Source organism: Leptodactylus fuscus, chromosome 10 (assembly GCF_031893055.1).
Source record: "Leptodactylus fuscus isolate aLepFus1 chromosome 10, aLepFus1.hap2, whole genome shotgun sequence".
In the NCBI taxonomy this organism is placed as follows: domain Eukaryota; kingdom Metazoa; phylum Chordata; class Amphibia; order Anura; family Leptodactylidae; genus Leptodactylus; species Leptodactylus fuscus.
The window spans coordinates 11,473,525-11,499,887 of NC_134274.1; the positions used below are offsets into that span (position 1 = coordinate 11,473,525).

Here is a 26,363-nt window from a genome sequence, read left to right on the forward strand (position 1 = left end):
AGCTTCCCAGTACATTGTACAGAATAATTAATGGCGGCATCATGAAGAAAAATTTGTCCCGGAAAAATTAAGACCTCCTATGGCTCTGGGAGCGGAGAAATAAAAAAGTTATTGGGTTTGGAAGGAGGGAAGTCAAAAACGAAAATCTAAAAATGCCGTCTAATATATCCAGAAATGTAACAAAAATACTATAGATTCTATAATTGGAGCCGTCACATTCAGGGCTCATTGTATAGGACGAGGCCCCCAAGACCATCCCATCCGCCACATGTAACATGTCTTTCCGCCACAAGAAGGAAGTTCTACATGTGCTTTACTTAACGTGTAAGTTTCTGTTCCTGTTTGTGGCAATTTGCCAAGATGTGACCTGAAATGAACGGCGTCCGGTCCTTATGTCCTCGCTGCTATATGTAGTATATGGCAATATAGTGCACGTCATCATGTCATGGAGCCCTGTTCTCTGCGTTCTCCATCAGTGGTGCTTTGTTGTCACAGATGTCGGTCACAATTCCTAAGCACTGGTCCCTTTGCATTACAAAGGCTGATACGTGACCAAACAAGCAGCAATGGTCGACATGTCGTGTGTTCAAAACCCAAAAATTGCGGGTCTGTCAGCACAGTTTACAGTTATGGATTTCTTATTCAGGACTGCTGCTCCGCTCTTGTAAGGCCTGGTTCACATCTGTGTTCAGGGAATCTGCTTGGGGGCCCCCTGAATGGAATACTGAACGCATTGACAAGTGGTGAGCAATGAAACCACAGTCCCTATAGACTATAATGGTGTCCTTGTGTTTTTTCCGCACGGTGTCTACATGGAACATGCAGAGAGAAAAATACTTCATGAACTACTTTTCCCTCCGCTTGTTCTGTGCGGACAGCGCGCGGAAAACACACTGACCCCATTATAGTCTATGGGGTCCATGTGCTTTCATTGCTCACCACTTGTCCCCAAGCGGACTCCCCAAATGGAATACCGAACGAAGATGTGAACCAGGCCTAAAAATCGTCCCTTTTATATCTATGCAAATGAGCCGAAAAGGGTTTTTAGGGGCTTGACTTCCCATCAATGGGCTTCACTATTTGCTGCTACGCTCCCCTAGCTGACTGACATCTCTCTAACTATACTGTGCGTGTCTGATGTCACACCTCCCCCATCTGCAGCTGGCTTCCATCACTCCTGGTGTCGCCATCAGACATGCATAGTGCAGTTAGTACTGTGGGCAGAGGAGAGAGATGTCAATCATTTAGCAGCAGTAGATAGTGAAGCCCACTGAAGCCCCTAAAGCACTTAGGGCCTTTACATAGGGATAACAGGACGATTTTTAATGGAGCAGTGTTCCTGAATAAGAAATCCACCATGTAACCTGTGCTGACAGCCCTACAAGGTACTGGGATTAGTTTATATCTCAATGTTGTGCTGACAGACTCCCTTTAAGTCTTATCCAGTACACAGTGACTGTGCTTCAGAGTGGGTTAGCCTCCAGTAATGTCGCTAATAACCAGCTTCAAGTATGCAGGGGTGTAACTAAACTCTCCTGGCCCCCCGGGCAGATTCTCCTCATACCTGTTAGATACACCCCAGCTCTACATTTTCGCAGCATTGCTTCCCTTTCCTTCTCTATCTGGGTCCAGACCGCCATAGAGATTTGTTCCCTCTACAGAACCTTGTCTTGACTATGTGCTGACCAAATGCTACTTTGGCATTAAAAGGTTAATTTTCTCCTTAAAGTAAAAGGCTGTGTGTCATAAATCGTCTTCCCCTGTCTCCCTCCTGTGCACCAGAAGGCAGGGGTAATAAATCTACAATGCACAGGCTGTCAGAAAGGAGAATAAAGAAGTCTAACAAGTCTTAGTGTGGTGAGGGTGACCTGTGGGGCCTTGACTGTAACCAACGTCCAGTCTCTAAGACCCCTCATCCTTGACCTTAAAGGGGTTGTGCTGTTATGGACACTTACCCCTATCCACAGGACAAAGGGATAAATGTTTAATCGCTGGGGTCTAAAATGCTGTATCCCCCGGGGATCAGAAGTACGTGGGGCCAAGAGTCCCCCTAAAGCCTCCTTGTGCACTTGTGCTCCATTCTCTTCAATGGGCTATTGGGACTGTAATCTCCGACAGTGCTCACAGCCCTATAGAAGTGAATGGAGGGCTTTAGGGGGACTTTCAGTATGCCATACTTCTGATCACTGGGCATTTGGGCCCCCAGTGTTTGAACACTTATCCCTGTCCCCAATGGCACAACCCTTTAATGAGAATTGTGCCTGCAAAAATAGTGCAAAAAAAAAGGAAGAAAGAAGACAGAACGGCCAGGGAAAGCTTTGTGAACAGCGCCCAAAATCCAGATGCTGAAAACCTGTTGAGGTCCCACATGTCTATTCTACAACTATATCCAGTCTAAACAATCCCCCGGGATATAAACTGTCTGGACTCGGCTGATTCCTGCACCTAGACACTAGCAGGGGAGAGATTCCTGCTGCGATTTTTCTCACAGAGGATTAGGATTTGCAGATGATACTAAGCTCTGTAATATCTTGAACACCGGGGGATAATATAATATTACAAAGGGATTTGGAGATGCTGGGGTTGCGGGTGCAGAAATGACAAATAAGTATAATGTGGATAAATCTGCACTTGATATTTGATCATTAAAGTGAGTTTACCTTTAGCAACCAGTGCCAGGCAGCTGCTGCCAAGGCAAAGAAAATCATGGGCAATAGATGTCATGATGAGATAGTTTTGCCTCTATACAAACACCGGTCACCTGTATATCAGAAGGATATAGCTGACCTGGAGCGGGTGCGGAGGGGGGTTAAGGGGATGGGTGGATTGGAGTATAAAGACAGATTATCAAATTTGGGGTTACGGAATAAGACGATTATGACTATGGAATGGACAGTAGAGAGATCTTTTTAGTGATCTTTTACCTAGACCTTTGACAAGGGGCATCATCTAGACCAGGGGTAGGGAACGTACGGCTCTCCAGCTGCTGTGAAACTACAACTCCCAGCATTCTCCATTCACTTCCATGGGAGTTCCCAGAACAGCAGAGCCAGTATGCATGCTGGGAGTTGTAGTTTTGCAACAGCTGGAGAGCCGTACGTTCCCTACCCCTGCTCTAGACCCAGTGGAAATAAGTAAGTGGTGTAACTATAGGGGTTGCAATCCGCCCCATAGTACAGGGCGCCTACAGTCATATCAGCTGCTTCAGGTCGCAGACATGGCCCATGGCCGAGCAGTGACAGTAAGCAAAGACCTTATTCACATCATGTAAATAAAGCCAAAAACTAACCTAATAAGACCTAACTCGAAGCTCCTGGGTCATAACTCAAAATACGTAATGGGGCCCCTACTTAGCATGTATCTATAATACTGTAGATAGGTCTTTGGGTCCCCTGAAGCTCCAGAGCCCACTGGCGATTGCCACTTTTGCACCCCCTTTAGCTCCGACCCTTTCAGTATGCTATTTGCTACCTTGCATGCAACGTTCTGATGCTGGGTGGTATCAGGACCCGGGTGCAGGGCCATAAGAGAGAAGTTGGGGCATTTGCACTTGATGCTATAAATGCTTAAAATAGGAATATCCCATTAAAATGTCTGCAAGTCAGAAAAACAAGAGGCAGGAACCTTCATGTCACTTCATGAGTGTAAGGGGAGCGAACCCTGGGAGAACAGTGTCAGACCCATTTGTTGGTAGTTTTTGGGCACCCAGCTACACTTTGCCTATGGCTGTGCTTTGGCACCGCTCATGTTGATATCAGTATATAACTCCTGATTGCAGTATTATTACTCTCATTATCTGCTTGATGTTTACTTTGCTCCATCCAGATTACAACAAATCTATCCAGAGTCTTTGGCCTTTGCTCCATGAGTAACATTTGGTCAGAACCCAAGAAATGTGACTGGACGGAGCAGGTAATGGATATTGCCATCTTTACACTATTGCAGGTCATGCACTCCCTGGGCACTTTACTGCAGCATGGCCGTTCCATTCTGGTCCCTCGTTGGGTCACATGATGCACGGTGAGACCTTCCAGATCCTATAGTGTCTACCGTGTGAATCGGAATCCCTTCTCTCTAAGTCTCGGAGATACTGAATACATGTCCATAGGTTTGCACAAAGGGAGAGACCTATGATCCTGTGACTGTGCATGAAATGGTGCCCAAAGAGGCAGCACGATGGAACGTTTCATGAATTCTACTGTGAAGAGTGTCCACAACAACCAACTTTTAGGGTGTATTTTAAGGCTCTGTGGTTGTGACTCTTGTGGCATGGCCAAAGATCGCCATGTCCACTCCTTTACTGAATAGAGTCGCACCGTAACCTGAGGGCGCTCAAAGTCACAGTCGCAAAATCCCCTAGATTGTAATGCAACTCCATTAGCTTGCATTAATTTGTCACAGGGCAACACTGAGATCTTTGGTTATGTGACAGGAGCCAGGGTCAGTCACAGCCTTAAAGTGGTTGTCTGTGATTTGGAGCAACCTGTGGGGTGGCCATGGGAGGTGTAACATATAAAAAAGCATACCCGTCTGTGCCTAGTGCTCCATTGTCTGCTACTAGTGCCCTTTACGTCTGATATCGGGGCCACATCTCCGGAGACTTGAGGCTCATGTGCCCACAGAGACCAATCAGTGTCCTCAATAGTCACTGGTAAGGACCCGGCGACATATGTACATCACTGATCCCTCTCCAGCGACCCTTGAACCACTGATTGGTTTCTGTGGTGATGTGAACCTCAGAGTTTCTGGCAATGTGGCCCCGACATAAGACATAAAGGGCACCAGCAATGGACAACGGAGCACCAGGGACAGAAGAGTACGCTATCTTATATATTAATTACACCTTTCCCAGCTACCCTATGGACTGCTCCAATTCCTGGACAGGAACCATATTTGCTGCCTGGGTGACTCCTCTATTTCTTCCTGAAATAAGTTTTTGGTTGCCCTGATTGAATTGGGATGGTTGGATTGGTGCCCGTGTGGCCAACTTTATGTACATGGCACAATCCAGTTATAGTCTATGGCAGTGGTGCCAGAGTGGTCTGAATTTTGGGCTTATGGGGTGTCTAATAGCTGAATTATTTATAGGGCCTGATGTCTGAATTCATTTTGCTGTATCGTGTCTGAGTCAATTTTAGTGTCTGAATTCATTGTAGGGTCTGACATCTGGTGTGTAAGTTCCTTTTTGTGGTCCGGGGGTCTTAATTAATTTTGCCGTGTTTCGTGTGTTACACTAGGTTGCGCACGGGGACCCCAAAGATGGAGACCCTGTCCACTTAAAGACTATAATAGGGTCCGCCAAATTTCCACAGGTTTTATACTGAAACCAGTGGAACAGAACTGCAGAACTTTTCTCTTTGCCGGCTTTAGGAGGAATCTGCGGCATGTAGGTGTGAACCTAGCCTTACTCGTTTTTAGTCTTTTATAATAAAAAAAACTAACTTCCTTAGACCAGGCCCATATACGGCAGATTTGCTATAAATGTGTGCTGTGGATTTCTCCTCTGCAGCTCATTTTGATTTCACTCTCTGCAATGGAAAGAATGAAATTTGTGTCAATATCTATAAATATAAAACTCAAATTCTGTAGTATCTGCTCTATACAAATCCACAGTTCTTGCCTGGTCTGACTGAAATTTGGCACACCCCCTCTCCAGCCACAGGAGCAGAATACTGCGCACGTTACATCTCGCTAGCGTCCCCCCGTCATGAGATCGGGGCCCCAGAAGTTAGGCCCTATACATATAATGGGGAAATGTGAAGGTGAAAGCGAATGTGCTGAGGGGAAAACAACAGTTGTGATTGACAGGGATGGATTATAGTGATGGCACCAAAGGACTCGTTGACACGGGGCAAGAGGGGGCGGATTCTGACGAATCCACCTGAGAATCTGCCCCCCTATGTAGACCGCTAGCTTCCTTTTATCTGTGAGCAGTATGTTCCAGCTCACGGAAAATAGAAGCGAGCTGTCCTTTCTTCAGGCGGATTTCGAAGCTGAGTCAGCCCCGCCGTCCGCCTCGTGACAGCGACCTCCGGACTAGGCCCATTCAATTGAGTCTACTTCCAGAGAGGGAAGCCGCGACTGTCGGAAGCCGCAACAGTTGTGGCAGGCGCATTTTGGTCCAATTCTTCCTGCATGTGCAACTTTGTATCTGGTTAAAAAAAATGGTTTCGCCGCGGAGAGGCAGAAGACGCTCACAGGCGGACACTCTGCAAACCCATTCATATGAATGGGTTTGAAAACTGACTGCCGGTTTCCGTCTCCTGCCCAGTTTCTTGGCCAGAAGACGGAAACCTAAAGGCTATTCAGGCATATGTGGGGCTCATACGGCATAATTTTGCTGATAGAGCCCCTTAAAAGTGGAAAATAGATTTACCGTAGCGCTCTGTCAATATCAGTGTGACACTAAAATGTTACTTTAGCATAACAATGTAACGTATTAGCCGCGAGTATTCTACTAGTCTGCAATAAAATCTCCATGTAATGAATCTAGAGGTTTTTTTCCCAGCAGATTCCTCACCAAGTCACCAGTAATCCTGGGCAGATCTCGGTTCCCTGAGGTGTATAGTTTTTTTTCCTAGGAATACCTCAGTATTAAAAAAGTTAGGAACAACTGGTGTAAGGGGTCGCCTTACTAAGCCGGTCTGAGATGGACATAATGTAGGAGCATTTTACTATCCCTATTACAGATTTACACCCCAACTAAGGCTGAGGTCCCATGTTGCAGAAATGCGGCTTTTTTGCGGCAAATTTTGTTTTTTTAGCGAGAGGCAAGAATGGCTGCAAGAGGAATGGGAAATAGATAAGAAGTTCTTATACTTCTCTCTACTGGGGCTTTAACAACCACCACACTGTACCAGCACTGCCCCCTATCTGTCATATCTTGTCCCTCCAATCACAACCAGTACTGCCCCCTGTTATACATTGTCCCTACAATCTGGGGCTCAGCACTGTCCCCTGTTACATTTGGTCCCCATTATCTATGGGGCTCTGACAACCACCACACCTCACTAGCACTGCCCCCTATCTGTTATATTTGGCCCTTACAACCTATGAGGCTCTGACAACCAGCACTGCCCCCTATCTGTTATATTTGGCCCCTACAACCTATGGGCCTCTGACAACCACCACACTGCCCCCTATCTGTTACATGGGACCCTACAACCTATGAGGCTCTGACCACCAGCACTGCCCCTTATCTGTTACATGTGGCCCCTACTATCTATGAGGCTCTGATAACCAGTACTGCCCCCTATTTGTTACATGGGCCCCCTACTATCTATGAGGCTCTGATAACCAGTACTGCCCCCTATCTGTTACATGGGCCCCCTACAACCTATGAGCCTCTGACCACCAGCACTGCCCCCTATCTGTTATATTTGGCCCTTACAACCTATGGGCCTCTGACCACCAGCACTGCCCCCTATCTGTTATATTTGGCCCCTACAACCTATGGGCCTCTGACCACCAGGACTGCCCCCTATCTGTTATATGTGGCCCCTACAACCTATGGGCCTCTGACAACCACCACACTGCCCCCTATCTGTTATATTTGGCCCCTACAACCTATGGGCCTCTGACGACCAGCACTGCCCCCTATCTGTTATATTTGGGCCTCTGACCACCAGCGCTGCCCCCTATCTGTTACATGGGCCCCCTACTATCTATGGGCCTCTGACCACCAGCACTGCCCCTATCTGTTATATTTGGGCCTCTGACCAGCAGCACTGCCCCCTATCTGTTACATGGGCCCCCTACTATCTATGGGCCTCTGACCACCAGCACTGCCCCCTATCTGTTATATTTGGGCCTCTGACCAGCAGCACTGCCCCCTATCTGTTACATGGGCCCCCTACTATCTATGGGCCTCTGACCACCAGCACTGCCCCTATCTGTTATATTTGGGCCTCTGACCAGCAGCACTGCCCCCTATCTGTTACATGGGCCCCCTACTATCTATGGGCCTCTGACCACCAGCACTGCCCCCTATCTGTTATATTTGGGCCTCTGACCAGCAGCACTGCCCCCTATCTGTTACATGGGCCCCCTACTATCTATGGGCCTCTGACCACCAGCACTGCCCCCTATCTGTTATATTTGGGCCTCTGACCAGCAGCACTGCCCCCTATCTGTTACATGGGCCCCCTACTATCTATGGGCCTCTGACCACCAGCACTGCCCCCTATCTGTTATATTTGGGCCTCTGACCAGCAGCACTGCCCCCTATCTGTTACATGGGCCCCCTACTATCTATGGGCCTCTGACCACCAGCACTGCCCCCTATCTGTTATATTTGGCCCCTACAACCTATGGGCTTCTGACCACCAGGACTGCCCCCTATCTGTTATATGTGGCCCCTACAACCTATGGGCCTCTGACAACCACCACACTGCCCCCTATCTGTTATATTTGGCCCCTACAACCTATGGGCCTCTGACGACCAGCACTGCCCCCTATCTGTTATATTTGGGCCTCTGACCACCAGCACTGCCTTCTATCTGACACAACCTGGAGAATCGTCGTCGCATTTCACAGTACAGTACGTCACGTGACGTCATTGTCCCTGTGCGCTTATTGTACTGTCAATAAAGCTATTCAAGAAAAAGCTGAAGACGTGGTAACAGAGATAACGCCGGCATCCTACTTCCGGGTGAGGGGGACATTTTTGTAGATGGCTGTGTGGGCATAATCTGTGTGTCGTGGTGTGAGGAGGGGGCGCTAATGTCCTGGCAGTGAGGCGGAGGGAATCCGAGCCTTATACTGAATGGAAGTGAGAAGACACCGGACACACGAAGAGCAGGAGACATAGATAGGTAGGGTACACTAGGTGTGGAACTACAAGTCCCAAGATGCACTGCTATAGTATAGTCAATGTCATACAAGTATCTAAGAGTAACTGCATGTGTAATTGGCCCCAAAATCCCAAATCTGGTGCTCCCCCCCCATGGGAGCCCTAAAGTTAAGGTCCCCCCCTCATAGGATCCTTTAGGTGCAGGTACCCCTCCACCCCCCTCATAGGATCCTTGAGGTGTAGCCCCCCCCCCCCTTATAGGAGCCCTGAGGTACAGGTACTCCTCCACCCCCCTCATAGGATCCTTGAGGTGTAGCCCCCCCCCCTTATAGGAGCCCTGAGGTGCAGGTACTCCTCCACCCCCCTCATAGGATCCTTGAGGTGTAGGTACTCCCCTTATAGGAGCCCTGATGTTCAGGTACCCCTCCATCCCCATCATAGGAACCTCTGACGCCTCAATAACTCCTCCACACCCATAGGGATCCTGAGACATGTGCCCCTCCACCCACCATAGAAGCCCTAGGGAGTACATGCCCATTCACCATCATAGGAGCCCTGCAACAGGAGTGCTCTTCCCCCAAATAGGAGCCCAGGGATACATATCCCCAACAGGAACCCTGAGGTACAAGTGCCCCATCCCCCTTCAGAGGAGCCCTAGGGAGCACTAGTACCTGGAGGCTCTTCTACGTCTGCACTTTATATGGAGATGATTTAAGGGGCACTCCTTTGACTACTAGTAATAGCAGATTGACCTGCGGGACCTCCAGTAATGTCTTCTGTCTGCATAGTGGTCATGTGACCACTATGTATAATGGCTCTGGATGCCGCCAGGTGACTGCTCAACAGATCCTTCTGTATATGAAATGATATCTTACCGTGTGTACCCCATAAATAACCAGCACCCCAGTATTAGTGATCAATTAACAGTCATGTGACACATGGACTTGACTATTTGCCTTGCACTTCCCTGAGGCTCAGTATCAGTCCTGCTGGTCACAGGTGGCGGTTCCATTGTTATCTCTGGCCAGCGTGTCAGTGGCGTGTTATCTGGCAGGTTAATGTTCAGCACATATGTCACGTCACTTTTCTCATGTAGCACAAGGAAGGCTGAGCGAAGTGATGGCCGTGTCCCAGGTGTGACTCTCGTGTACTTCTCAGCAGGCGGCGGTGGTGGCAATGCTTGTATACGTGACTCCACTTTCCTGCGGCAGATTGTGTAAGAGGTGACATGTGGACTGCAGACCTGAGGAGCAGCTGACTAGGATCCTATGGCCAGGTAACTGAAATCCATTCGGGTGGTTTAGGGGAGTAAAGAGGGTGCAGAGCTCTAGCCAAGGGTAGCGCCCCCCATCTGTGGGGAATATCTGCCTGGCACACTCTTCTCTACTCGCGTACATCACCTTAGACCATTGATCTTTATAGATGTGGTGAAACTACAACTCCCAGCATGCTCTACAAGCCTTCAGGACATGCTGAGCATTCTAGTGTGTCTGAGATGAATATAAGATCTTTACCTGTGTAACGTATTCTTTTCTTCTCTGTCTTCCAGGATTAGTTTCTCTTGCTTGTTTCCCGTGTCCTGGCACTGCAGCCTGCCCTCGGTCACGCAGTTTTCCCGCCAGCGAGTCGCCCTTCTGGTGATTTTTCTAGTTCTCTTCCTGCTCATTCTGGTGGCTGTGGTAGACCCGACAATCTGGAGAGGCAGGGCTGCCCGCGACCGGCAATTTAGGAGGTTGGTAAAATCTTAGTTTTGTGTGTCAGACGATTGTGAACGGATTTTTTTTAACCATATACAAGACTTGACCTAATAGTTTAACTCCTGATGGCACAAGCAGCTGCTGTCCTGTCCCCCGGGACTATATATATATATATAGATGACTGAGGTACAGAATCCAAAATTGATGGTAAGAAACTGATCAGCTGGGAGTTTTGCTCTGTAAAAGCCATGATGTTCTTGTTAAACATCAATATTAGATTTAGAGGGATCCCGGATAAATTGGAGTGTTGGGTTTTGGTGCTGCATCGCTGTCCCATTGAAGTCTATTGGACAGTGCGGCAGTACCTACACCTGCTGCTACCCTTTATGAGCAGCACGACTCCCAGAACGTAAGCATTACCATGAGTCATGTTGTCTCCGTACAGCTGATCTGTGGGGGTCTTGGTTGACGACTCCCCCTCCCCCTTTTACTGTGGATCCACATATTACAGTAGTCAGCCACTTACTTGGAAAGGGCGGCCTGTGATCCCTGCAGCGATTTCTTCATCTTTGTCCATTGGGTTTAAGCAAGACTAAGAATAGTTCTAGTCACTGACAGCAAGCAGAGATTTTGACATTGTGGAATGTAAATTAGAAAGTTACGTAACGTTTCACTATGTCAGATAATCATTATGTCTAAACAAAGGCAAAGAGGACGGAGTACCAGCCCCAGGGAACAGACTAAGCAGTGACAATACTATAGAGAAGGTCAGGCACTTTATTCTCCCTTAGGGGAACCTTCCAGCTCAGACAATTGAGCCTGGGAAACCCCTTTAATACTTTGTGACTTTAAACGCGTCCTGTGGCTGTGATATAACTGAGATTTTAGGAACCTTATTGCAGCCAAAATATCTGTCAGGTGATACCAGGCTCATTAGTCTAGGTGCAATATTCTGGATGTAGCGCCCATGAGAGCAGAGTGAAAGTTCTGCTATATAAGACTATATGCCTAAGACGGGCTGTGCAGGAGGTCATACATATTCCTACTCTCCTTCCGTTACCTCTTTTGGGACTCGCTGCGGTGTCCGGTGCGCTCCTGGTGACATCTGGTACAATTCTGTGACATTATCCGTCCTGCAGGTATATGGAGCCTAGGAGGGGTGGGGTGAAAGTCACCTGTAAAAGAAATATCACAGCCTGTTCATCGTCTATCCCCCCTGCACAGCCCCCCAATAATCCCAGGGCACTTACCCGTCACAGCCGGTTCTGGTCCTCGCTGCCTTCTGTAGCCTTTACCATTACCGTAGTGAGAGTATACATGATACTTCTACCAAAGGGGTAAGAACGGGAAGTGTTGCAGATCTAATGCATTGACAACATTTATTTACTGTTGTGTGTGTCCCTTAGGGTAGATTTGTAGCCACAAATATAATCATTTTTATGAAGGTTCCTTAAACTATAAATAGTATGAATCTAACTTTTCCGCCTCCCTATTTCTCATATTGAGGAGCTTTTAGGGGAGGCTGCCACAAACTTAGGTACAAATCCCGTGTGTTGTGTGCAGATCATGCCATGGATAGACTGCAAAGATTTCATCCTTGCTACATGGAAAACGGTGCAATAAATCTGCCACAGTGTGAGCGTGCTGCGGATCTGTAAATGCACGATGCTTGTATTCCCCCAGGGGACACGGCCATCGCATGTGAATGAGTTTTGTAACTTCGTCTCCGCTTGATATTGTATTCTATGCAAATGTTTCTTGCACAAATCCACAATGAATTTACCAACTCTGACGTCACCCTATAAGTTCTCAGTACTGGGGTAGGAGAGCCGCCTATCTGATGGTGTTTTCCCACAACCAATAGTATAGGTGAGGATTGTATGATGACTGGGGGTCTGAGGACCCCGGCCATCCACTGGGCACAAGGATGGTAATGGAGCCATTCTGTAGATGCGTGACCACAGCAGTGCGCCATTTACATTGGGGATCCTATTCCCGTAATCAGACACTTATCCCGCTATCCTGTGAATAGGTGGTAAATATTTATGGAAAATCTCTTTAACTTTAAAGGGATTGTCAGAATGTAACAAAAGTGCAATAAATTCTCTATTCCCCCGCCATCAGTCTCTGCCCCCTCCCCCCCACCTCTTCTATACAGTGGTAGCATTACATATAGTATTACAGTAGCCTACACTTTGGCCCTATTACATACTGATACACCGTCCTGCAGTGTAATGAGCGGTGCCAGGACCCCTCCTGCCAGGTGCCGCCGCTCCCACTGCCTCCTCACAGCTGTCTCCAGGGTCAGACGTAGCTATGAAGTCCCATATGCCGAGTGATTCCCAGCTCAGCAGCTGCCGTCCGGGGGCCTGAAAACTTTGCAGATGATTAAAGACTTTTGGTAATGACTTTGTCGGAGTTTGTTCGCTCATTAGACATCTTTCCTCTTTTTCTACAGTAATTTGGGGAAAGCAGTAATCGGGGTCATATCCTGGTGCAGACATCAAAGAGGGATGTGGTGTGATGGGATCTGTGGGGAATATCTGATCACTATGAGGATTACTCTTGTGCTTCATGTGCACCTGTCACTGCAGAGGATGTGATTTAGGCCAGGGCACAAGCTGATAGAAAGCCGCCATGTTACACTTTCTGTATCTTAGTTCTCCGGGGAGTAGGTCAGCACTTACATCCTAAAGGATTCTATTTGGGGCAGACCTCAGGTTTTTGGGCTGGTATTTGACCTTGGGTCATGTGATCAGGACCAGCACCCGGCCCCTGAATTGCTCTATTTCTTCCCCGGGTGCAGCATTAGCAGTCACTACTGGACCCTGGACCACTAGGGGGTCCCAAAGGTCCCTTTGCCATATAACATATGCCACTATTCTAAATGACACAAGGTAGGTAGGGGCCCTATTACAGATTTTGCATTAGGGACCATGAATTTGCTGATACGCTTCTGCTTCTCCCTCCTCTCCCATGTCCACTACTATTAACTGTACTATATTATGGGGGGGGAATAAACTTGGGTGCTGGTTCTGGTCTAGTGACCAGGCATTGGAACCAGCTCAGAAATTTGATCCAAATCGAACCCCAGAGAAAGTAAGTTGTTACTGTTCCTGGATAAGCTTTTTAATTTGGTCACCTTGCGAACCCCTATATGATCACTGAATAAGATGGAAAAAACCCAGACTGTTGTGTGGTCCTGAAGAGGTTAAACGTTGCGTCCACAGAGTACGGTCACTTGTGACAATTGTAACCCGCTCTGCACCTCTGTCATCACCGGACTACGATACTTACAGGATCACAAAACCATTGGAAGCATCAGCCGCCCCGAGATGGAAGCCAAACACTTGGCGCTCATCCTAGAAAAGATGGATTAAAAGCTCAGATATTAGAGAATACCTTTAACCCCCGGCTGTAGGGGGAGGCGCAGATATCTGCCGTATTCAGGCCACATTTCCAGACGTGTTAATTCCCTCATTAACCGGTAAAGGGGTGTTAATGACGAGCGCCTCTAACAAAGGGATTAGGAAGGAGCGCACCGCAAAGGAAGCCGAGACATGATGTAACCACAGCTCTAGTAACAGGAGTGGCGCGCGCCATCACACACCAGATGGGCCCGGGGATAATTCCATCACTTCCCAGCGCTGCGGTCTGATTTTCCGCTCGCAGGAACAAGTTCTGTTACAAGGTAACCTGATTGAGGTTTTACTTACCAGTTAGGTCTCAGGACGGTCAATCTGAGTACGGTCACCCCGGGATGCTTGTACAATGGGCGCAGGTCCCCAGACAGCGGGCACTGATACTGGTCGGGAACATGATGCTCCTGCGGAATCCTAACAATGTTATGTTTATCCTAATGGGCCTTGTAGTCTATTATCTCTCCGCCATGACTCGGTTAACCAGGGGCTCCATTTTAATTTCTGCTCACTAAGCAAATCCGAGCGTCCCTGTTTGCAGCGAGATGATTTCATATAATAGATGAGCTTGTAGCAGCAGACAGACACCGTGTAGATGTAAGCAGAATCTAATCCCTCCTATTAGGATCCTCACAGGGGTGTTTGAGGCCTTGTCAATAGGATTCGTGTGCATTAGGGCCATTAGCCGATCTATACAATCACCTCCCAGGACAGAAGGCGGAATCAGATTAGTCGTATCGTCTTCTCACAAAGTATCTTCCTTTAGTATATCTATAGGTGTATTGAGTGCCATGTCTTGTCCGTCCTGATGCACAGCGCCTGTCATGGTTGACAACTGCTGAAAAATCTGAAATTTTTGGGGTATAATTGTTGGGTAGTCTGGAAAATCAAGTTTGCAGAAGTGGGAAGAGACAGGAAGGATGTTATAATGAAGTGCTGTATTTCAGATAGATAGGTTACTATCACCAGACCCCAGCATATCACCCCAGCCCTGCAGATAGATAGGTTACTGTCACCAGACCCAGCATATCACCCCAGCCCTGCAGATAGATAGGTTAGTGTCACCAGAACCAGCATATCACCCCAGTCCTGCAGATAGATAGGTTAGTGTCACCAGACCCAGCATATCACCCCAGCCCTGCAGATAGATAGGTTAGTGTCACCAGACCCAGCATATCACCCCGGCCCTGCAGATAGATAGGTTAGTGTCACCAGACCCAGCATATCACCCCGGCCCTGCAGATAGATAGGTTACTGTCACCAGACCCAGCATATCACCCCGGTCCTGCAGATAGATAGGTTACTGTCACCAGACCCAGCATATCACCCCGGTCCTGCAGATAGATAGGTTACTGTCACCAGAACCAGCATATCACCCCAGCCCTGCAGATAGATAGGTTACTGTCACCAGAACCAGCATATCACCCCAGCCCTGCAGATAGATAGGTTACTGTCACCAGAACCAGCATATCACCCCAGCCCTGCAGATAGATAGGTTACTGTCACCAGACCCAGCATATCACCCCAGCCCTGCAGATAGATAGGTTACTGTCACCAGAACCAGCATATCACCCCAGCCCTGCAGATAGATAGGTTACTGTCACCAGACCCAGCATATCACCCCAGCCCTGCAGATAGATAGGTTACTGTCACCAGAACCAGCATATCACCCCAGCCCTGCAGATAGATAGGTTACTGTCACCAGACCCAGCATATCACCCCAGTCTTGCAGATAGATAGGTTAGGGTCACCAGAACCAGCATATCACCCTAGCCCTGCAGATAGATAGGTTAGTGTCACCAGACCCAGCATATCACCCTAGCCCTGCAGATAGATAGGTTACTGTCACCAGACCCAGCATATCACCCCAGCCCTGCAGATAGATAGGTTACTGTCACCAGAACCAGCATATCACCCCAGCCCTGCAGATAGATAGGTTACTGTCACCAGACCCAGCATATCACCCCAGTCTTGCAGATAGATAGGTTAGGGTCACCAGAACCAGCATATCACCCCAGTCCTGCAGATACATAGGTTACTGTCACCAGACCCAGCATATCACCCCAGCCCTGCAGATAGGTTAGGGTCACTGCTGGTTTGGCCACTGTACTATCCTGCACCAAGTCGATTAGTTGGTTCCAGTAATGGTTCTCCTACCCCCTCCATGTGACCTGTCCTTCTCTTGTAGATATCTGGATCAGATTGAGGATTTGGAAGCCACAGACATAGAAAACACCAAGCTAAATTATGGGATTGTCATTGACTGCGGCAGCAGCGGCTCGCGGGTGTTCGTGTACTTCTGGCCGCCACACAACGGCAATCCACATGACCTCCTGGATATTAAGCAGATGAGGGATCACAGCAGCAAACCTGTGGTGAAGAAGATCAAACCAGGTACATACAGTGTGTTATCTGCCATAGTCTGTAGTCTGACAGTCCCACTCATCTGTCACAGGCTCCACATACAGACCTCTTTTAGAAACCAGAATATAACTAACTACAATCCACTGACTGTTACACATCTGGAGGTCTCCTAGATTGTCACCTTCCTAAATATTGGACATAGCTGTTGGGTTTAGGAGTTGTCTTGGAGTTCCTTCACTACTACAAGGCCGCAGATCAAGTGCATTTATATAGGTCATACAATTCATTAATTAGCATGAAATACCCTCATCCTTTCTATTAAAGACAGTCTGAATTGACTGAGGCCTGTATTATAGTGTGCTGCAGTGGCGGCTGAGGCCTGTAGTAATACATTTTTCAGCAACTGGATACCATATATTACACACAAGTTGATGCACTTGCCAGGAATAGGAAGTTTCTACAATAAATGATCAGCGTCTTATATAAATAAATATATATATATATATATATATATATATATATATATATATATATATATACACACACACAGTATATATGGGATTGTGCTGCCCTCTAGTGACTATTTAGTAGTATTGCAAAGAATAATGTGCCCTTTTTGTGTGATCACGTCAGTGTTACTACATCATCCATGCAGCCTTTTACACGCCTTCTATTTCTATAGGTATCTCTACAATGGCCACCACACCAGAAAGAGCAAGTGACTACATGAAGCCTCTCTTATCTTACGCGGCATCGTACATCCCAAAAACTAAACACAAGGAGACTCCTCTGTACATCCTGTGCACTGCGGGGATGAGGGTCCTGCCCGAGAGGTGAGAGTTTTATATTCTCTGCCATACTATGTCATATATATACATATATATATACCTGTGAACTGAAACGTTGCATCTTGGAATAAATCAGTGACTTTGTGTTCTGGTCAGTCAGCAGACGGCGATCCTCCAGGATCTGGTGAGGGACATCCCCCAGGATTTTGACTTTCTTTTCTCAGAGGCTCATGCAGAGGTCATCTCAGGAAAACAAGAAGGTATTAAAAAGATTCATTCAGATCAATCGATTGATCTATCTCCTATCTATCCTATCTATCTATCTATCTATCTATCTCCTATCTATCTATCTTACATGTGATTTCCCCCTCCAGGTGTCTACGCATGGATCAGTATTAATTTTGTGCTTGGACGATTCGACCATGTTGTAGATGGTGAGTGAAGATTCACAAATAAAGTCTTGCAGCCCATCCAAGAGAAACGTTTCATTTAATTCTGTTTTTCTTGCTCTGTAGAGGAGGATGCGGTGGTTGCGGTGACTATAGGTGCCCAGGAAGACGCCATTATCCGCAAGAGAACAGTGGGCATTATTGATATGGGTGGCGGCTCACTGCAGATCGCTTATGAGGTTCCGAAAACCATGACCTTCCCCTCTACAGAGCATGTAAGTATAGGGGCTGTATCAAATCCATAGGATAAGATCTGTAATCATTCATCAGAATAGTGAGCGCAGCTCTGGAGTATAATACAGGATAAGTAATGTAATGTATGTACACAGTGACTGTACCAGCAGAATAGTGAGCGCAGCTCTGGAGTATAATACAGGATAAGTAATGTATGTACACAGTGACTGCACCAGCAGAATAGTGAGCGCAGCTCTGGAGTATAATACAGGATAAGTAATGTAATGTATGTACACTGACTGTACTAGCAGAATAGTGAGCGCAGCTCTGGAGTATAATACAGGATAAGTAATGTAATGTATGTACACAGTGACTGTACCAGCAGAATAGTGAGCGCAGCTCTGGAATATAATACAGGATGTAACGCAGGATCAGTACAGGATAAGTAATGTAATGTATGTACACAGTGACTGTACCAGCAGAATAGTGAGCACAGCTCTGGAGTATATTACAGGATAAGTAATGTAATGTATGTACACAGTGACTGCACCAGCAGAATAGTGAGCGCAGCTCTGGAGTATAATACAGGATAAGTAATGTAATGTATGTACACAGTGACTGTACCAGCAGAATAGTGAGCGCAGCTCTGGAGTATAATACAGGATAAGTAATGTAATGTATGTACACAGTGACTGCACCAGCAGAATAGTGAGCGCAGCTCTGGAGTATAATACAGGATAAGTAATGTAATGTATGTACACAGTGACTGTACCAGCAGAATAGTGAGCACAGCTCTGGAGTATATTACAGGATAAGTAATGTAATGTATGTACACAGTGACTGCACCAGCAGAATAGTGAGCGCAGCTCTGGAGTATAATACAGGATAAGTAATGTAATGTATGTACACAGTGACTGTACCAGCAGAATAGTGAGCGCAGCTCTGGAGTATAATACAGGATAAGTAATGTAATGTATGTACACAGTGACTGCACCAGCAGAATAGTGAGCGCAGCTCTGGAGTATAATACAGGATTAGTAATGTAATGTATGTACACAGTGACTCTACCAGCAGAATAGTGAGCGCAGCTCTGGAGTATAATACAGGATAAGTAATGTAATGTATGTACACAGTGACTCTACCAGCAGAATAGTGAGCGCAGCTCTGGAGTATAATACAGGATAAGTAATGTATGTACACAGTGACTGTACCAGCAGGATAGTGAGCGCAGCTCTGGAGTATAATACAGGATAAGTAATGTAATGTATGTACACAGTGACTGTACCAGCAGAATAGTGAGCGCAGCTCTGGAGTATAATACAGGATAAGTAATGTAATGTATGTACACAGTGACTGCACCAGCAGAATAGTGAGCGCAGCTCTGGAGTATAATACAGGATAAGTAATGTAATGTATGTACACAGTGACTCTACCAGCAGAATAGTGAGCGCAGCTCTGGAGTATAATACAGGATAAGTAATGTAATGTATGTACACAGTGACTCTACCAGCAGAATAGTGAGCGCAGCTCTGGAGTATAATACAGGATAAGTAATGTATGTACACAGTGACTGTACCAGCAGGATAGTGAGCGCAGCTCTGGAGTATAATACAGGATAAGTAATGTAATGTATGTACACAGTGACTGTACCAGCAGAATAGTGAGCGCAGCTCTGGAGTATAATACAGGATAAGTAATGTAATGTATGTACACAGTGACTCTACCAGCAGAATAGTGAGCGCAGCTCTGGAGTATAATACAGGATAAGTAATGTATGTACACAGTGACTGTACCAGCAGAATAGTGAGCGCAGCTCTGGAGTATAATACAGGATAAGTAATGTATGTACACAGTGACTGCACCAGCAGAATAGTGAGCGCAGCTCTGGAGTATAATACAGGATAAGTAATGTAATGTACACAGTGACTGTACCAGCAGGATAGTGAGCGCAGCTCTGGAGTATAATACAGGATAAGTAATGTAATGTATGTACACAGTGACTGCACCGGCAGAATAGTGAGCGCAGCTCTGGAGTATAATACAGGATAAGTAATGTAATGTATGTACACAGTGACTGTACCAGCAGAATAGTGAGCGCAGCTCTGGAGTATAATACAGGATAAGTAATGTAATGTATGTACACAGTGACTGCACCGGCAGAATAGTGAGCGCAGCTCTGGAGTATAATACAGGATAAGTAATGTAATGTATGTACACAGTGACTGTACCAGCAGAATAGTGAGCGCAGCTCTGGAGTATAATACAGGATAAGTAATGTATGTACACAGTGACTGTACCAGCAGAATAGTGAGCGCAGCTCTGGAGTATAATACAGGATAAGTAATGTAATGTACACAGTGACTGTACCAGCAGGATAGTGAGCGCAGCTCTGGAGTATAATACAGGATAAGTAATGTAATGTATGTACACAGTGACTGCACCGGCAGAATAGTGAGCGCAGCTCTGGAGTATAATACAGGATAAGTAATGTAATGTATGTACACAGTGACTGTACCAGCAGAATAGTGAGCGCAGCTCTGGAGTATAATACAGGATAAGTAATGTAATGTATGTACACAGTGACTCTACCAGCAGAATAGTGAGCGCAGCTCTGGAGTATAATACAGGATAAGTAAAGTATGTACACAGTGACTGTACCAGCAGGATAGTGAGCGCAGCTCTGGAGTATAATACAGGATAAGTACTGTAATGTATGTACACAGTGACTGCACCGGCAGAATAGTGAGCGCAGCTCTGGAGTATAATACAGGATAAGTAATGTAATGTATGTACACAGTGACTGTACCAGCAGAATAGTGAGCACAGCTCTGGAGTATAATACAGGATAAGTAATGTAATGTATGTACACAGTGACTGTACCAGCAGAATAGTGAGCGCAGCTCTGGAGTATAATACAGGATAAGTAATGTATGTACACAGTGACTGTACCAGCAGGATAGTGAGCGCAGCTCTGGAGTATAATACAGGATAAGTAATGTAATGTATGTACACAGTGACTCTACCAGCAGAATAGTGAGCGCAGCTCTGGAGTATAATACAGGATAAGTAATGTATGTACACAGTGACTGTACCAGCAGAATAGTGAGCGCAGCTCTGGAGTATAATACAGGATAAGTAATGTAATGTATGTACACAGTGACTGTACCAGCAGGATAGTGAGCGCAGCTCTGGAGTATAATACAGGATAAGTAATGTATGTACACAGTGACTGTACCAGCAGGATAGTGAGCGCAGCTCTGGAGTATAATACAGGATAAGTAATGTAATGTATGTACACAGTGACTGCACCGGCAGAATAGTGAGCGCAGCTCTGGAGTATAATACAGGATAAGTAATGTAATGTATGTACACAGTGACTGTACCAGCAGAATAGTGGGCGCAGCTCTGCAGTATAATACAGGATAAGTAATGTATGTACACAGTGACTGTACCAACAGAATAGTGAGCGCAGCTCTGGAGTATAATACAGATCACTACGGGATAAGTGATGTAAAGTATTTATTTGTTTTGTAATTTTAATTCTGATTTCAGGAGGAAGTTGCAAAAATGATGCTGGCTGAGTTTAACCTGGGGTGTGATCTGCAGCACAGCGAGCACGTCTACAGGGTGTACGTCACAACATTCCTGGGCTTTGGAGGGAACTTTGCCCGACAGCGCTATGAAGATGTGGTATTCAATGAGACTATGACCAAAAACAGGTATAAGATACAAAGTATTTAGGTAGATCTAACATTGCCTCTTGTACACTCACTTGCTATTTTTTCTATAGAGTGTTGGGAGAACAGACGGGGATAAACCCCAGCAGGCCGTATGCGGACCCATGTTTACCGGTTGGGCTGAAGGACAAGATTCAGCGTCAGGACCAGGATTTCCATATGTTGGGCAAAGGGAACTGGGACAGCTGCCGACAGCTACTGGAACCGCTATTATCCAAATCTAACGACTCTCAGGCCTATCTGAACGGCGTCTACCAGCCGGCCATTGACTTCTCCAATAGCGAGTTCTACGGTTTCTCGGAGTTTTACTATTGTACAGAGGACGTTCTGCGCATGGGAGGAGCGTACAACAATGAGAAGTTCTCAAAAGCTGCCAAGGTATGTGCCAGTGACCCGACGTCTTTCAGATTTCTTATATTCGTTTATACATGTTCCCTATTTCTGTACCCCGCAGGATTACTGCGGCATGTCTTGGACAACATTGAGCGAACGCTTTAACAATGGTCTGTACTCTGCTCATGCCGACCAGCATCGACTCAAGTAAGTCTTACCAGGATGTTGAGCGGTTTTTGTACCTTTCCTCTGTTATTCTTCCTGGAAACATATGAACATATTGAGCAATGGATGTTAGCATTCCCCAAAACTCTAAATAAATTCTGCAAATAAGTGCGTATGTAGTAGCGGTAGATGTGACCTATCATATATTACTGTTTTCCAGGTATCAGTGCTTTAAGTCTGCATGGATGCATAAAGTTCTTCACGACGGTTTCCACTTCCCATACGATTACCCGGACCTGAAGACGGCCCAGCTGGTGTATGACAAGGAGGTGCAGTGGACTCTTGGAGCAATGCTTTACAAAACTCGCTTTCTGCCTCTCAGGTAAATGTGTTGTCAGTGAGAAGAAGTTGCTGCCAACACATTGATGGGGATTTGGGACCCCCCCACCTATTACAAGAGTAGGGGTGCCTTGTATCTCAGTCTAAATGGAGCTGTCACTCCATTCATTGCTGTAGGACTATCAGAGTCAAAGTACAACACTCGCCTATCTGTAGCAGTCCCATGGAAATTAAAGGAGTGGTATGGCACCTGCATTAAAGGCATCCTATCATTGGATACCCTTTTTTTTCTGACTAACACATAGAAATAGGCTTAAGAAAGACTATTCTTCTCCTACCTTTAGATGTCTTCTCCAGGCTGCCATTCGGTAGAAATCCCGGTTTTCGCCGGCGTGCAAATGGGGCGGTCCCAATGCTGTGAGAGAACTCTCCAGCGTCGCCTACATCTTCTTCAGGAACGGCCTCTCCCTGCATCTTCTTTCATCCTGGGTTTCAATTTTCAACCTGTCTGCGCATGCCCGGGCCACAAGAAAATAGCCGTTTTCTTGTTGCCGCTTACACAACTTACTGAGTAAGTGGCCATTTTTCTTGTGGCTGTGAGCATGCGCAGACGGCTCGGCAGTGAAGAACACTTTACAGTAACTGTGCTTGGTATTGCAGCTCAGGGCTCGTTCACATCTGCATCGTCGGTCCTTATTGCAGGTTTCCGTTTCCTGCATAAAACAGATGCAGGAGACGGAAGCCTGCAGGAGACTCTCACCCATTCATTTGAATGGGTGAGAGAGATGTCCGGCCGTGCGCGGCAGTGAGCGTTTTGCGCTCTCCGCCGCGAAACCGGGTTTTATAATCCGGACACAGAGTCGGATATGCAGTACTCTGTGTCCGGATAAAAAAATCCGGTTTCGCGGCGGAGAACCTAAAACGCTCACCGCCGCGCACGGCCGGACCCGATCTATGGTTTCCGTCTTCTGCCATGCAGAAGACGGAAACCATAGTACGGAGACCCCAGACGCAGGTGTGAACCCAGCGTCATTTGAATGGGCCTGAGCTGGGAGCAAGCCATGTAACTCATTCACGTGCAGTGGAATTGCTGATTCTGCTTCAGTGGGGTCCAACAATGCTGTTAGATCTACAATGGATGGCCTGTCCTAAAGAATAGGTCACCAGGTGAAAAAGGATGCAAAATTCCTTCAAGGCTATAAGGCCCCATGTAGTAGGCTGCCGCGAAAAAGCACGGTGGGAAAACATGGCTGAAACGCATTACAGTTTTTTCCTGCATCGCTTTTTACAGAAAATCTGTAGTGTCCGTAGATCTAAATGACATAACAGCGACTGTCTTGGAAATCTCAGCATTTGCACTGCATGCATTTTTCTGCAATGTGTGAGATCTGCTAGAATTCTATCCACTGTGCAGGGATTGTAAATTGGTGCAGTTTTTGAGTCTGCATTTCTGCCCTGGCCTCACTGTGCTTTCCTACTTCACACTTGGAAGGGTCTCAGGTCCAATACAATGTGATGGCCATCAGCTATCTTATATCCATAGAGCATAGGTATCCCAGTAACTCATCCCCCATCTGTGCAGCCATTGTTCCTTGGCAGTGTCGCCATCTTAAACACAAATTTCTTTTCTTTTTTAGGGATATCCGCCAGGAGACCTCTCGCCCCGCTCACGTCAGCTGGTACCGGATCTCCTTTGTCTATAACCACTACCTGTTCTTTGCCTGTATTCTGGTGGTGCTACTGTCCATTATTCTGTATATTCTCCGATTGAGACGTATTCACAGGAGACTGGCGCGGGCCTCTGCTCTGGACTTGTTATTGCTTGAGGAAGGGGCTCATGTCATACTGGAGCCTGCTAAATAGGGCTCATCCAGAATGGAGCATTGGGGGGGGGGGGGGGGTGCGTTTAATGGGAACTATTTCTTATGTTTTCCTTTTTTGCTGACAGGTTCTTCCCATTTGACCTTTGGTTTGGTCACAGCCATTGACTTGAAAGTAGCAGGGTCCTCGCTATGGAATAGGTGTCCGGGGACCTCACTGACCAGGAGAATAAGTTTCTCTGGCCGCCCCATGTGACTAAAGATGGTGGTCTACATGCTCCGACACTACTCCAATCACTGCTATGGACTCTCCTGGTTGCCAGTCTCCAGCAGTCACATGGTAGTGAAGGAAGCAATGGCTGAGCATGTGACCCGCAACTCTCTTCACAGGGGGCACTTGTGGACCCCCGGGTTTAGAGAACAATGCGGAACACTGTATTTGGACCTCTATTGATAAGACACTTATTCCCTGTACATAGGGTAGAGGATAAGTGTCTATAGTGACATATGTAATAACAGCCTCAGCAGAAGAGAAAACATAGTGTAAGTGTATAGCTCACCTGTATATGGTGAAGGCAGCCATTTTGTGCACTCTATACATCCAGCTGTTGGCATAGATAAGCTAGGTCTTAATGGATGATGGCTCAGCAGCCACGGATGCAATTTCCCCCCTCCAAAGAAGCATTGCATCAGTCCACCTAATGGCTGCCTATGTACACCATGTACAGATGGGCGCTATATATATATATATATATATATATATATATATATATGGTCCCCTATTTCTGCCTAGAGCAGTAGTTCACATTTTAGGCTCATTTTCAGAGCTGAAGTTGAATCTTTTACAGCTATCTCACATATTTATAAGCTAAAGAAGACGGTGACTTGTCATGTGACCCGGTTATAGACACACGGGAGCTGTGAGGACAATAGTTATATATACTAGTAGGATCACCAATGCAAAGCTACACCATCTATACGTCCCTCTGACTCACATGGGATAGTGATGGGGTAGGTACAATATGCAGGTAGCAGTGTAGTGTACGGGGCTGACCACGATAGATACAATATATACAAGTCGGTATGGTGACCGGTCACTATGGATGATGATGAGGTAGATACTATACATACAAGTCACTACAGATAGTCAATGGGGTAGATACAAGTTGGAGCACAGCACTGGTCACGTTTTAGGCTTCTATGTGAGATCTTTTACATTCTGTTTTATTCCAACCCTGAATCCTGCAGGCAGCTGATATTATGTGAATCATCTTCTACTTATACATTGTCTTAGTCCAGGCAGCCATGTTGTCTAGATAACTCTGTATTCACAGGATGGAGTCTTCTCACGGCTCATTGGTCCCTGTGCTGTGTCTATAGTAGTCTGCAGATAGTGAGCCACTTCTCCTGTTGGTCGCAGGTCACTGTGATTACTATGGAGTTTCTGCCATTTATACGGTGCAGGGGCCGCCTGTTTCCTAGTCCTTGTAGGGCCTAGGACACCATACTGTCTGGTGCTGGCTGTCATTGCTGACGCCACTGCACTCATTCATCAGTCACGGTCTAACGTTTCATCTCCACCTTAAGGCGATTATCTACTTTGGACATTCCCCTTCTATGGAGCAGGAGCCCCTGGTGACTGTAGACAGGAGGGGCCATTGCTTTACAACTGCTCATTTCACAGCATGATGTCCTCCCTGTGGCCATACTCCCCCCCCATATCTGCTTTTGAGGGACCAAAATACCACATGGTGTATAGAGGGAGGGTACTTGGCCTGCAAGTTTGGCAGTCCCAGAGCGCCCCCTTCTAGATCAATACTCAGGGAAAGTGTTTCACATTACAGTTATACAATGTAATAAAGGGACTTTCTGGGCCAGAAATTGATGACCGTTCCTTGTTCCCAGCAGTCAATACATGAGAAATGAGCAGGAAGCAGACAGCGCTGTTCTGTGTAGTGGTCAGACCAGGTACTGCAGATCAGATCCCTTATAATTTTAATAGGAATTACGGTAAGCTGCAGTGACTTAGTTCAGCCACTACCCGGAGAACAGCGCTGTCCACTTCCTGCTCCATTCTCCATGGATTTGGACAGTTGCTTGGGGATGGTCTTCAGTCCCAGAAAATATTTGCAATAAATCTGCGGTGCGTATACGTCCTATAGGGATTTTCTAGTCTATCTGTAGCCTTACACTGCCACTACTGTCTAGTATACTCAACTAGAATATCATTGTAATAAACCGTGCAGCGCCATCAGCTGGTCAGGCTTAGAACAACTTGTACCAGAAC

At 46.6% G+C, this 26,363-nt stretch overlaps 1 protein-coding gene across 2 annotated transcripts; it reads left to right on the top strand.

The window, feature by feature from the left end:
• Nucleotides 1-8,644: 8,644 nt before the first annotated feature.
• On the top strand, nt 8,645-24,796 carry ENTPD7 (ectonucleoside triphosphate diphosphohydrolase 7). 2 transcript variants are annotated; one of them, XM_075288202.1, is made up of 13 exons: nt 8,645-8,813; nt 9,950-10,067; nt 10,341-10,523; nt 16,096-16,301; nt 16,954-17,104; nt 17,216-17,319; nt 17,434-17,493; nt 17,575-17,723; nt 21,235-21,401; nt 21,473-21,797; nt 21,874-21,959; nt 22,138-22,299; nt 23,894-24,796. In XM_075288202.1, exons 2-13 carry the CDS (start codon nt 10,060-10,062, stop codon nt 24,117-24,119), a joined length of 1,827 nt encoding a protein of 608 aa, XP_075144303.1. In that variant the 5' UTR covers nt 8,645-8,813; nt 9,950-10,059; the 3' UTR covers nt 24,120-24,796. The 2 variants fall into 2 exon arrangements, with proteins under 2 accessions (XP_075144303.1, XP_075144302.1); XM_075288201.1 differs by having other exon boundaries at nt 9,953-10,067.
• Nucleotides 24,797-26,363: the final 1,567 nt, after the last annotated feature.